General features: G+C 39.0%; 1 protein-coding gene across 5 annotated transcripts in view; it reads left to right on the plus strand.

The window, feature by feature from the left end:
• The window catches only part of FER (FER tyrosine kinase), a 574904-nt gene that overhangs the window by 25837 nt on the left and 534504 nt on the right, over positions 1 to 14563 (plus strand). For 3 of the 5 annotated variants that reach the window (XM_023586245.3, XM_004484087.4, XM_071209303.1), the window contains exon 2: positions 6675 to 6820. The exons of the other annotated variants lie outside the window; for them this stretch is intronic. In XM_023586245.3, coding sequence (XP_023442013.1) covers positions 6806 to 6820 — 15 coding nt within the window. In that variant the 5' untranslated portion in view covers positions 6675 to 6805. The remainder of the gene's footprint in view (positions 1 to 6674; positions 6821 to 14563) is intronic. 5 annotated transcript variants of the gene reach the window in all.

Below are 14563 nucleotides of genomic sequence, written 5' to 3' on the forward strand. Positions count from 1 at the left end.
TCATTATTTTTTCGAATAGTCCTTCTACCCCTTTTCCCTTCTTTTCTCCTTCTGGGATGCCCATGACGTTTGTTTGCCTGTCTTTGGCTGTCCTTTATTTCCTGAGATTCTGTTCAATTTTTTCATTTCTTTTCTTCATCTGTTCTTTTGTATGTTGCTTTCAGAGGCCATGTCTTCAAGCTCTCTGATTCTTTCTTCTTCCTCCTTAAGTCTGCTATTAAATGCTTCCAAAGTATTTTTTAAAGGCTTTATTTATTTCTGCCCCCCTCCCCCACATTGTCTGTTCTCTGTCCATTCACTGTGTGTTCTTCTATATCTTGTCTTCTCTATAGGCAACACCAGGAACTAATCCTGGGGCCTTCTGGAGTGGGAGAGAAGCACTCACTCTCTTATGACACCTCAGGTCCGTGGTGTGCTGCATCTCTCATTGTCTCCCCTCTGTCTCTTTCTGTTGCATCATCTTGGTGTGCCACTTCTTGTCTGGCCAGTACTACTGCATGGGCCAGCACTTCTGCATGGGTCAGCATTCTGTGTGGGCCAGCACTCCTGTGTGAACCAGCTCTCCACTCAGGACAGCTCATCATGTGGGCCAGCTTGCCTTCACCAGGAGGCCCTGGGAATTGAACCCTGGACCTCCTATTTGGTAGACAAGAGCCCAATTGCTTGAGTCACATCTCCTTCCCCCAATGTATTTTTTTTTTAAAGATTTATTTTTTAAATTTATTTCTCTCCCCTTTCCCGCCTGTCCCCCCCCCCAGTTGTCTGCTCTCTGTGTCCATTTGCTGTGTGTTCTTCTGTGTCCACTTGTATTGTCTTGTCAGCAGCACCAGGTATCTGTGTCTCTTTTTGTTGTATCATCTTGCTGAGTCAGCTCTCTGTGTGTGCGGTGCCACCCTGGGCAGGCTTCACTTTTTTCATGCTGGGTGACTCCTTGCGCGTGGGGCTCCCCTATGTGGGGGACACCCCTGCGTGGCACAGCACTCCTTGTGTGCATGAGCACTGTGCGTGGGCCAGCTCATCACACAGGTCATGAGGCCTTGGGTTTGAAACCTGGACCTCCCATGTGGTAGGTGGATGCTCTATCCATTGAGCCAAATCCACTCCCCCCTCAGTGTATTTTTAATTTCATTTATTTCACCTTTCATTTCCATAAGATCTGATATTTTTCTGTGTATGCTTTCAGATTCTTCTTTGTGATCGCCCAGTATCTTCTCAATATCCTTAATCTCTTTAGACATCTCATTGAATTTATTACGGAGATTTGTTTGACATCTTTTATTAGTTGTTGCAACTTCTTTATGTCATCTGGAGGCTTATCTTTTTCCTTTGACTGGACTATATCTTCCTCTTTCTTGTTATGGATTATAATTTTTTGTTGGTGCCTTGGCATCTGGCTTACGAGATATATTTGTTTTGGGTGCAGTCTTCTCTTTAGTTTAGGGCTTTATTGCCCTTTCTCCCTTGCTAGTTGTGTGGTAGGAGCCAAGGATGTAGTTGGTACTGTCAGCTGTGGGGGCTGAAGCTGCCTGCATTGCCCCAGGAACTGATGAAGCTTCTCCCAACCTTCTCCTTTGCCAGTGGTAGGGACAGAGCTGCTGCTGTGTGAAATAATTGAAGCCATGCAGGCCAAGACCACGTGTAGTTGCCTGGAGAGACTGAAGAAGTTGCAAGCCCCTTCTTGGGGTAGGATGGAGCTGCAGGTGTGGGCAACGATATATACCACGTGGGTCTAAAATGCTCAGGTAGACTGACATGGCACTGATCTCCCTCCTTCCCTGCCAGGGTAGGGGTGGACCCTTTGGTGTGCCCAGCAATCTAATCCTTTTGGGCCAAATGTGCTTGTAGCTGGCCTGAGAGGCTGAGGTTGTATTTGTCCCTTCTGTCCTTTTGGGGATGGGAATGGAACCATAGGTGCCCAACAGTTCAGTCTGAGTAGCCCAAAAGTGCTTGCTGTTGCCTGAGAGGTTGAGGAAACACCTGCCCCCTCCTATCCTATTATGTGGTGGGGGTGGATCCACAGGTACTCACCAGTTCAGTCCATGTAGGTCAAAGGTGCCTGCTCTTGCTCAGAAGGGCAGATGAAACAGCTTCCCTTCTATTCTGCTTAGGGGCTGGGATGGAGCTACAGGTGTCCAGCTGTTCAGTCTGTGCAGGCTGAAAGCACCTGCAGTTGCCCTGAGAGGCTGAGGAAACACCAGCCCACTTCTATCCTATGGGGTTGGAGGCATGGAGATGGAATCTAGGTACTCAACAAACCAGTTTGTGTGGACTTAAAGTGCCTGCAGTTGCTCAGAGAGCCTGAAGAAACACCAGCCTCCTCCTTTTCAATGGGGTGGAGTGGTGGAGATGGAATCGAAGGTGCTCAGCAAACCAGTTGTGCATACTGAATGCACCTGCAGTTGGTCAGAGATGGGCAGGAAACACAGCACCTCTCCTATTCTATTGGTGTGTGCGGATGGAGCCCCAGGTGTCTATAAGTATTCAGTCTGTGTCACCTGAAAATGCCTGCAGTTACTCAGAGAGGCTGGTGCAGGTCTTACTAGCTTCCTCCCCACTGGAGGTGGGCCTAGAGCCTATGCTAGTCCTGCGGTCCTATCTCAGTGGAAAGAAGCCAGTCTCTACCATCACTGTGATTTTCATTCGGCCTTGCTTCCTCTCTTGATGGGGTCAGAGTTAAAATGGCAGCTACTGGCTTCTTTCCGACTTGGTCATGTTCAAAATTTACCTGTTCTTCAGATTATAGTTTAGCCAGCTGAATTTACTAATCAGTAGCTGAAGTTGGTGAGCAACCGTCTCTTCCTTCCCTATTTTTTGGGAAATGTAACTTCCAATTCCAGCCATGGAATAGCTCCTGGGGTGAATTATGCTGCCAGTGTAGGATGGGAACCAGCCTCTCTGTGGCATGGAGTGCTCTACTCATACAACTTCACTGCAGATGGGCAGTTTCCTCCTTCCATTCTTTCAAGGATGTTGCAGGATCCTCTTTTGGTCTTCTATACCCCCAAAAAAGGTGGTTTAGATTACTAAACTGCCCTGTAGGACGAGCTGACTCATGGAGCGGCATACTCAGCGGCCATCTTCCCACTCCTGACATACACTCTTTGGAAAAATTTTGAGGAAAATTTTTGCATGTACATTTTCCTGCCTCATTTAGTTTTCACTGAAGATCACATCATGAATAAGAAAAGTTTTTTGAAAACATGATTTTAAATAGATGTAAAATTAAATTAGTTTATTTTGAGATATTTTAAGCATTGGATTTTGAAACAGTAAAAGATATTATTTATTAGAGAAGTAAGTAGTTTAGAAGTGGGAAAAGGAAGGGTCAGGGTTAGATTAGGCAAGAGAGGAGCCTAGGATGCGTAATTTAAGAAGGCAGTCATTTTCAAGGTCATGAAACTGCAGGGTGGCCTTGCTTCACTCTGAGTGTGTCTCTTTACATTTTGCTCTCTAGGTGCTTTCTTGCCTCGCCCATGTCTTGATTCCAAAGAGAAGTACATTTAGGTAATAGGATGTATATTTGGCTATGAGTGTGAGTTAGAGATGGTAGCCTGTAAAATAGAGGAAGATGATTGGGGAAGGTTAAAGTGCACCTAGAAAGTACCCATTATACATTTTCAACTGTTGTGTATGCAACTTTTGCTGAGTTTTACTAAGGATGATAAATCTATAAGTAACACAGGAATATAATTATCATTCATAAGTTTATAGTAGTTTGAACAAAGGATCATTCATTTAGAGATGAGGAAGTTGTTACATATTTTTAACCCAAACCATTTCAAGACTTGAAAGTTGTCAGTTTCAACATAGCAAAAAAAGGGGAGGATGGAGTAACTGAAAGGGAAGAAATTATCTCTTGGCTATAGATGTAGCTAGGGGAAATAGATTATTTAGAATGATGACTTCCTGAAGGTGAAATGGGTTGATGTAATTTACTTTGAGCAACATTCCTGAAGTTGCCATGCTCTGCCATGGCTCTTCCTCTGTGTTTTCATAATGCTCTGTATATAACTCTAAATAGTCCTTAATTTACTCTATGTAATCATCGATTTCTCAACTGTCACTCCCACTGGACTTATAGATTCTTTGCGAGGAGAGACTGCTTTATTCATATTTGCATCCCATTGTTCTAGGACAGTACCTGGTACATGGTTCAGATTGGATGACCTATTGCACTTTTCTTTGTTGAATATATTCATATTTTGCTATGATCTTTGTTCTCCATCATTTTGTTATTGTACTCTAATGGTTCTGGTTCCTGTCATAATAGCAAATGGAAAAGTGCTATTTTTCTCGTTCAAAAATAACATTTATAGAAAACTGAGTTGGAAATTGAGGAATAAATAGCATATGGGTGCTTTGACTAGCTTTCTTAAGTATGTTATTTGACACTGCTCAGTGTTGGTCCTTGAATCCCAGTCGAATGTATGTCTTTTTTTAGCCTTTGAAAATGACTGTTTTCATATCATTGTTAGAGACCAGAACATGGGATTCTAGATAACTCTCAATTATCTTTAATAGAGAATAAAGGTCAAAAATTTCAAATTAAATGTATAATCCATTGATTTTTTGGGGGTCTGTCTTTGGAGTGGAATCAGATACACAACTGTACTTGTTCCTTGGAAATCTTTATGAATAATACACTTTCTGTACTATATCTGGAGGTTTAAATTGAAGATACTGTATTGAAAACAGCATAAAAGAGAAGTCATAACTAAAATTTTCATATTAAATAATATTTTCTCATGAATTTTGTCATTTCACATGAAATTCTTGAAAAAGCTTTACCCTCTACTAAAATGTACAAATCTCAGAAAGCCACAATTCACCTTGGATTTTCATTCATTCAATAATCACTTATTTGGTGACCACTAAGTTCCAGGTATTATGCTAGATGCTGTCTATATTATAAAAATGCTTGTCCTTGGTCATGACACAGTTTGGTGGTAGAAGACAGATCTAGTAATATTTTATATGTAGATTGGAGTTCCAAAAAATTCTAGCATCTAGAAGGGTAAAAAGCTTAGAAGAGTAGAAGATCTTGAGAATATACCTCTTTCACTGTGTTGGGTCAGTTTCCACACCAGAAGGAAAGGGGTAATCTTACTGGTAACATCTATGAAATGTCTTCTGATTTGTATGAAAGTCAAAAAGTAGGGGAAATGACAAGAAACAGAATAGGCAAACAAAAAAAGAAGAGGATAGCTTATTAAAAACTAGAAAGTAGGAATTAGAAATAGGATGGTGTGAGACAAAAAAATGAGAAACCATGATAGGGCTTTAATGGCAAATACTAATGTCAATGGTAAGAGGAGAGCCAGTAACCAAGAATCATCATAGACATTCTCTCAGTTTCAAAAAAAATAGGGGAGTATCAAAAAAATATGCCAGATACATACTATGGACAATAGTCAATGGTAATAGGTCTGATAATATTCTCATAAAATGAAAAAATGTTCTACAACAATGTGGCATATTGGTGAAGTGCTGTATGGGAATTTACACATGTGCATGATTGTTTTGTAAGTTCACAACTTCTACAAGAAAAATAAATGTATGTTTAAAAAAAAAAAAGTTGAAGGTAGAATAGCACCAGTGTTCCAAAGGTTATACTTTGGCATACTGAAGCATGTTAGACAGAAGGTTATGTAGTGTGTGTTTGCCAGAAGAATCCTTCTTAAACCTTCCCCAGCTTTTGAAAAAGTTTTTCTTCTTAGTTACTTCTGTGTACATATAATATATATGTATGTATGTGTGTGTGTGTGTGTGTGTGTGTATTTAGGAGGTACTGGGGATTGAATCTTGTACATGGGAAGCAGGTGCTCAACCTCTGAGCTACACCCTGTAATATTTTAACAAGTGTAGTCACTTGCTGCTGCTTGTGTATTTCAATCTTTTCCCCCCTCCCTCTCCCTTTCCCTCTCGCCCTACCCTGCTGTTTTTTGCTGTCTGTGTCCATTTGCTGTGGGAACTTCTGTATCTATTTCTCTTTTTTTTTGTCTTCTCTTCTTGTTTTTTCTCCTCTAGGATTCACTGGGATTCGGTCCTAGGGACCTCTGATGTGAAGAGAGATTCCCTGTCACGTGTGCCACCTCAGTTACTGGTTTCTACCATGCTTTACCTTGACTCTCCCCTTAATCTCTCTTTCGTTGCATCATCATCTTGCTGCGTGATTCACTTTTTGGGCATTGGCTCGCTGCGCATGCACTTGCGTGGGCACTCAGCTTGCCACATGGGCACTGGCTTGCCATGCAGGCACTCTTTCTCTTTTTCTTTTTACCAGGAGGCCCCAGGGATTGAACCCGGGTCCTCCTATATGGTAGGCAGAAGCCCTATCATTTGAACCACATCCGTTTCCCCTGTGTTTCAATCCTGAAGTTAGTTTTATGCTGTGAAAATTCATGAAAAACATGAATTACTTCTTTAAAACTGAGGGAACAGACTAGAGGAGAAGGTAGAATACGTTACATGTTGGGAAAGATGTATAAAGAAAGGGGAGGGAGTGATACACAGGAATAGGCAAATAAATTAGTGCAGCATTCTTATTCTTAATGTAATGAATTTGATAAACAGTTACTGTTAATTTCCTGTAATAGCCTATGACACTTTGAGTGTAAATTTATACCTCTTTCTCTGTAGTGAACAAGTCTAACTCCTTGAATTTCTTCTTGCAGCTCATGTTTTCTGGCTAGACATACGATCATTCCTGTGAGACTTCACTGCATGTTTTCTCAAGTATCTTCCTCATCCCTAATGTGTAGTATTTCAACATGGACCTGCTACTTTAGCTAAGATATGACCAACAATGAATAGTAGTAAGGTAGGATTTCTTTATTCTTCTTAGTAAATTACAAAAAATATGTATTTTTCTCAGAAACTGTGACTCAGGTTTGATTTGTCTTAATTTTATAGTGTTCTTTATGCTATTATATTCTTCTACCTTGGCAGATTACTATCATTTTTATATTTGTGGTCTTTCTTTTTTGTTTGTCATTTATCCTATTGAATTTTACTTCATTTGTTATATAAATTTTTTTTTTAACAAACAGGCATTGAGTTCTGACATTACTCTGGGTTAGGCTAGAATTCATGTTTAATGGGCACAATCCTCTACTAGACTGCCCTCACTTCAGATACCAGCTGCAAATTTGGGGATAGCCAGGGTAATCCTGTGACCAACTGGCTGCAAATTTGGTGGTTGCCACTACATCCTCTGGTTTAATAATTTGCTAAACATCCCAGCTCACAGAGCTCAGGAAAGTGCAATATTTACAATTCCAGTTTTATTATAGCAGAAAGGCAAAGCCTGAGAGGGTATTAGACATGATGCTTCCATGTCCTGTCCCCATAGAGTCAGGATGTATCACTAAACTGTCAGGTGTGGTGGGAGCTGAAGACCTGACATGAATAATTTAAACACACTCCTATCACTCAGGATATTCCAGAAGTTTATAGGTTACCTCCTATGAGCCAGCACAAATACCAGACCTCTCTTAGGGTAAAGGTAATTCTTCACTACACAATTGATAATATCAGAATCCTAATCTATATCTCTCCTTAACCTTCTCCCCTCATCTCTAACTCACCCTGCATCTCATATTTTCAACTTCCTGGCACCAAATTGAGCATGTTTTATTTTTCTTCTCAAATTCTTGCTCCTCCTTCTGGTTTCTGTATTTCTGCCAATAGCATTATTAGTCCCATTGTTTTATAACTATATTATTGAGTATTGTATAATATAATGCAGTCATTTATTCATTTACTCTTTTCACTCATTTAATGCACCCTGGTAGGCTTCTAAGTATCTGACACTGTTGGCTTCTGGGGTTACAAAACGTCTTCTTAGCTTATATTCTAGAAGGCAAGACAGATTAAAAATAAACTGGCAAAATAATTATGAATTATGGTAAGATTTTGAAGGAACTCTCAAAATCAGGTAATTTGGAGATGAGGAAGTAGGAACTACTTTAGATAGGGTGGTCATAAAAGACTCTTCTGAACAGTTGCTATTTAAAGTGAGACCAATTGTATGAGAGAGAGCTATTTAAGGAGATAATTTTTTTCAAACATTTCAATCAGTCTGAATCTTCTAGACTACCCTAAGTTTTGATATGTAATGTTATTGTTATTTTGGTTATTCTGTAGCATCCTACTATCAAATGTGTATCATAGTAAGATCGCTTGAATGCACCCACCTTATCCAAAATCTTAACAGGTTCATTTATTATCTTTTTTGCTTTCGTGTGGCTTCCTCAGAGCGTATTTATAGTCAGCCTCTTAGGATTGGTGCAATCTGAAATCGAATAGATATTTTTAAAAAGTCTTTCCAACTCTTTTGCTTGTTTCTTCTAAGTTACTTAAATCCTATGTTTTGTTTTACTTTTGAAGAGTTTTTAAGATGTTTTCTCAAAACAAAGGGCTTAATATTTATAGTTTGTCTTCTATGTGCCAGGCATTTGTCTAGCTGCTTCAAGTACTTTATTTTATTTATTTTATATTTTAATTGTATTTTATTCTTAAAATAGTCCTATGAGTTTTTTGACTTAACTTATGATTATCTTTTAAGTTTTAGAGCTGAGAAGTAGTAATAGAATAATGGGATTTCATAGATGGAAGGGATCTTGGAGATGATTACTTCTTTCAGCTGAAATGGCTGAGACATAGAGAGGTTCTGTGACCTGCCCGAGATTACACAGCTATAACACTAGCACTACTTTTACTCCTTCTGCTTCCAAACTGGCCTCCTCTCATACTTTTCTCTCTCCTGTCATTCAGTATTTCATTTTGCAAATGTTCAGTGTTATAGAAAAATTGATACTGACCCACATATTACCTTTTACCTGGATTTACTCTTTGGTTCCAATTAGCAGTAACCATGCCTTGGATAAACTGCATTGGCTACAGTATTGCCCCTCCCCAAACCTGGATTTACTCATTGTTAACATTTTGCCACATTCTGTCTCTTATATAATTATATGTTCTTAAAAAAAGAATTTGAAACTATATTATAAACACCATGATAACTTAGATTTTTTTTAGCACGCTTGTCTTAAGAATAGGGATAATTAAAAAAAATTAAATCATGATACCAATATATAAGAAAATTACAGTTTTTAAAAAGCAAATTTTATTTCAACTTCAAAAAATAAAATAACAGACAAAAGGCAGCTTAACAAATTATGGAAGCATTACTTTAAAAAATTCTGTCAAGGTGCATTTATTATATTTAATCCTAAAAATGAACTCATTTGTTTCTCTTGTGTTCAGAAGTATAAATAATGAGCACAGATTGGTTAAATGACATGACCAAAATCTGCTTGTTAATGAAGAAACTAAAGGGAAAAAAAAGAAAGTTAATGTTAATTTAAGAATATGTTTAATATAATGGTCCATATTCAGATCTTCTCACTTGTCCTAAAATATATGTATTTTTGTTTATTTTATTTATTTTTAATTTATTTCTCTTCCCTCATTTGCACTCACTGTCTGCTTCTCTTCTTTTTCAGGAGGCACTGGGAACTGAATCTGGTGCCTCCCATGTGGGAGGGAGGCACCTAATTGCTTGAGCCACCTCTACTTCCAACTTATTTATTATTTTTTAAAATTAATTTATTGAAGTATATCACTCAAATAAACATACATGACCAATAAGTGTATAATAATAGTTGCAAACTTATAAAACAAACATATATAACATCATACAGGACTCTTATAACTCACCCTACCACCAATAACTTGCATTGTTTTTAAACCTTTTTAACTAATGATTAAAGAACATTGTCAAAATATTACTACTAACCAAAGTATTTTTCCCCCAGCCAACCCTATTATTATATTTATATCATTTATATATGAGCATACATAAACAATTAAATGTATAGTAAAAGTTAAGAACTTACAAAGCAAACATACAGGGGTCCCATACATCAAACCTCTATCAACACCTTGCATTGTTGTGAGATGTTTGCTACAAATTATAAAAGGATATTGTCAAAATCTTACTACTAATCATAGTCCTTATCATACATTTGGTGTGTTTTCCCCCCAACCCACCCTATTATTAATTTTTAAGTATATTTTTTTATGACAGAAGTTTTAAACTTATAAAACAATCATGCACGTGTGCAGAATTCCCAAACAACACCTCTCCATCAACATACCACATTGTGGTGGAACATTTGCTACAGATAAGATAATATCATCTGATTGTTACTGTGTCCATAGTATACATTTGGGTGACTTTTTCTATAATGCGTCATTACCAATACAGTACATCTTTTGCATAGATGCAAGAATATTATATTATTGCTACTAACCACAGTCCATAGGACACTTCAGCTGTATTTACCCCATGCTTCTCCACTTTCCCAACACCCTGCAGCAGTGATACACATTTGCTGTAGCTCACAAAGGATGTACATGCTTGTGTACCATCAACCACAATTCTCATCCATCTCTTGGTTTACTGTGCTATTCAGTTCCTAGATTATTCTCTAGCATTCTGTAAATTGGCATTTACATACCTAGACTACCGTTTTCAGTCACATCCCCATTATAAACTGTTACTCACTGTGTGTTACCATCCACTTTTTCCGTGTCCACACTTTTATAGTAAAGCTAATTAAAACTTCTACGTACATTAAGCATCAGTAGTCCACTCTGTCCTCTTCTTATCTCCTTTAAGAATCCACCACCTACCACCAGGTCTTGAAGATATTTTCCCAAAATTTCTTCTGGGAGTTTATGGTTCTTTTATTTTTAGGTTATTGATCCATTTTGAATTAATTTTTGGATAAGGTGTGAGATAGGGGTCCTCTTTCCTTCTTTCAGCTATGGATGTCCAATTCTTTCAGCACTATTTGTTGAATGGATTGTTCTGCCCGAGCTGTGTGAGTTTGACAGGCTAATCAAAAATCACTTTACCATACACGTAAGGGTCTGTTTCTGAACCACCAAATTGGTTCCGTTGGTCTGTTGTGTCTGTGTTTAGGCCAGAACCATGCTGTTTTTACCACTATAGCTAGGTAATAAGATTTAAAGTCTGGAAATGCGGGTTTCCTTTTCCTTTTATGATGTTTCTGGCTATTCAGGATCCCTTACCCTCCCAAATAAATTTGATGATTGTGTTTTCAATTTTTTCTCTAATGTTGGTAGAATTTTTATTGGGATTGCATTGAATCTGTATATCAACTTGAGTAGAATTGACATCTTAATGATATTTAGTCTTCCAATCCATGGAATGTTCTTCCAGTTATTTAGGCCTTTTTGATTTCTTTTAACATTGAGTTGCAGTTTTCTGAATACAAGTGTTTTGTATCATTGGTTAAGTTTATTCCTATTTGAGTTTTATCTGTCATATTTTATTTTCACCACTCTTTTGACACTTGTATTTAACTTTTATTGATATACTCTTCATTTCTAGACTCTCTTCCAGGCCTCTCTCTCTTGTCTTTTCTTTTCAGGCTCTAGCACACGCTTTAGTATTTCCTGAAAATATGGTCTCTTGCTTATAAATTCTCTCATTTTCTGTTTATCTGTGAATATTCTAATCTCACCCTCATTTTTGAAAGACAGTTTTGCTGGATATAAGATTCTTGGCTGGAAGTTTTTCTCTAGTAATATCTTAAATATTATCAGACCACTGTCTACTTGCTTCCATGGTTTCTGGTAAGAAATCAGCACTTAATCTGATTGGGTATCCCTTATATTTTATGCATTGCTTTTCTCTTGCTGTTCTCAGAATTCTCTCTTTGTCTTTGGCATTTGACATTCTGATGAGTATGTGTTTCAGAGTTTGTCTATTCAGATTTTTTCTGATGGGAGTATGTTGTGCTTCTTGGACATGGATATTGATGTCCTGCAATAGGGTTGGGAAATTTTCTACCATTATTTCTTCAAATATTCCTTCTGCCCCTTTTCCCTTTTCTTCTCCTTCTGGGACACCTATGATATGTATCATTGCTCGCCTTTCGCTGTCATTTAGTTCCCTGAGACCTTGTTCAATTTTTCCCATTCTTTTCTTCATCTGTTCTTTTATATGTTCAATTTCAGAGTCCATTTCTTCAAGTTCACCAAGCCTTTCTTCTGCCTTCTCAAATCTGCTATTATATGATTACAATGTTTTTAAATTTCATTTATTGCACCTTTCATTCCCATAAGATCTGCTATTTTTATATGTATGCTTTGAAATTCTTCTTTGTGCCCATCCAATGTATTCTTAATATCCTTAATCTTGTTAGCCATCTCATTGAATTTATTAAGGAGATTTGTTTGAACATCTATGATTAGTTGTCTCAACTCCTTTATGTCATCTGGAGGCTTATCTTGTTCCTATAACTGGGCCATATCTTCTTGTTTCTTGGTGTGGATTGTAATTTTTGGTTGGTGTCTTTGCATCTGGCTTACTAGAGTATTTATTCTGGGCGCAGTTTTCCTCTTTAGTTTAGGGCTTCCTGCCCTTTCTCCCTTGCTGGTTGTGCAATAGGAGCCAAACATGTAGTTAGTGCTATAAACTCTGGAGACTCAAGCTGCCCTCATTGCGCCTGAGAACAGTGAAGCTTTTTCCATCTTTCTCATTTGCCAGGGGTAGGGACAGAGTCACAGCTATGTGGAATAATCCAAGTTGTGCTGGTCTAAACTGTAGTTGTCTAGAGAGACTGATGAAGCTTCACGCCCCTTTCTTCTCTGCCTGGTCGGGGATGGAACTGCAGGTATGGGCAGCAATCTATGCGGGTCCAAGGTGTCTGCAGTTGTCCCGGTAGACGTCTGATTTTCAGTCTGTGCCAGCCGAAGTCAACTGCAGTTTCTTGGATAGGCTGGTACAGGGTCCGCCAGCTTCCCTGCCAGAGGTGAGGCTGAAGCCTAGGCTAGGGCTGCAGGCAGATATGGGTGAAAGAAACTGGTTCCTACCATTGCTGTGATTTTCGAACAGCCCAGCTTCCCCTCAGGCTGGGGGTGAAGTCAAAATGGTGGCACTGGCCTCTTTCTGACTTGGGTTGGTTCATACTCCAGTTGTTCTGCGGGTTATATCTTAGCCAGCTGAGTCTACAATCAGTAGCCAAAATTGACAGCCAACAGTCTCTTCCTCCCCAGTTTTTGGGAAATGGAGTCTCCAATTCCAGCCACAAAATAGCTCCTGGGGTGACTCGTGCCTCCAGAGTAGGATAATCACCAGCCTCCGTGGCCTGGCCAGTAATTTCCCGGAGAGGTGGGCACATGTCCCTGCGGCTTCCTCCGTGCTGGAGGTGGCACTTGGGTCTAGGCTGGAGCTCCAATCTGAACTGGATGGAAAGAAGCCAGTTCCCACCAGCACTGTGATTTTCAGTCTGCTCCGCTTCCCCTCATGCCAGGTGCAGAGTTAAGATGGCTACTCCCTGGCCTGTTACTGATTGGACAAGCTCAAACTTTAGCTGTTCTCAGGATTATACTTTGGCCCGCTGAATTTACTCATCAGTACCTGAAATTGGTGCCCAACCAACTCTTCCTCCCCCATTTTTGGGAAGTGGAGCTTTCAATTCCAGCCCTGGAACAGCTCCCGAGGCGGCTTTGCCTCCAGTGGAGGATGGGCACTGGCCTCCATGGCGTGGAGCGCTCTACTTACGAGTCTTCTCTGCAGATGGACAGTCTCCTTCTTTCATTCCTTCAAGGATGCTGTGGATGCTCTTCTGGCTGCCTGGAGCCCCCAGACAGGTGCTTCAGCTAACTCCAGAGAGCTCTGAGTGTTTACTAAGTGCCCTATAGCAGGAACTGACTCTAAGAGTGCTTTACTCTGTTGCTATCTTGCTGCTTCTCTCTCCCAACTCATTTATTTTTGATGAAGGATTCAGTCAGGTTTTATATATTGCATTTGGTTGTGATGTCTTTCTATTCTCTTCTAATCTCAAACAATCCCCCTGCCTGTTTTTGTTTTTAATGATCTGTATTTGTTTTAAGAGACATAATGTGTATATTTAATATATATTTTGGAAATTATCTGGTTTCTTAGAACATTATTCATCCAAAGCTTATTTACAGTTTGAGTTTTCCTTCTAATTCTCTGAGGTTGCTAGAGGTAAAATTGTCTATTCCAAGCTTTTCTTTTGCTTTTCTTCTTTTTTTTTAAAGTGCCTTTCCAATTTCAAAAATACATTTCCTGAAGTTTTTACATTCAGTTGTAAAAAATTAAAGAGTTTATAAAAAAAGAAACCTAAGAGGTTTATGTTGTATTTCATCCATTGGAACTACTCAGCAATTGAAATTCAAATTAAAACAATGGAATTCTGTGGGAGTGTCCCTTCCCAACTTCCCTTTTTAACCAATTGGTTATATCTAGGAATATTTTTCTGGTCTGCTGTAGAAATCATAAAGCAGTAGCAGTCTAAGACTCTGTCTGATAAGTATACAATTTCAGTTGGGAAATAGATTAAAGCAAAATGAGGTGCTGCCACCAATATCCTTCTGGGCTGCAGAGTGGTACTGCTCTTGGGTCGGCAGCTAAGCCATGTGCTCCTCTAGGTTGGTGACCATGTTGCATTCCTTATTGTCCCCCTTGCTTCTAGCAGTGTTGGCATGTAGTAGGCACTTA

This window comes from Dasypus novemcinctus, chromosome 2, assembly GCF_030445035.2.
Source record: "Dasypus novemcinctus isolate mDasNov1 chromosome 2, mDasNov1.1.hap2, whole genome shotgun sequence".
NCBI lineage: Eukaryota > Metazoa > Chordata > Mammalia > Cingulata > Dasypodidae > Dasypus > Dasypus novemcinctus.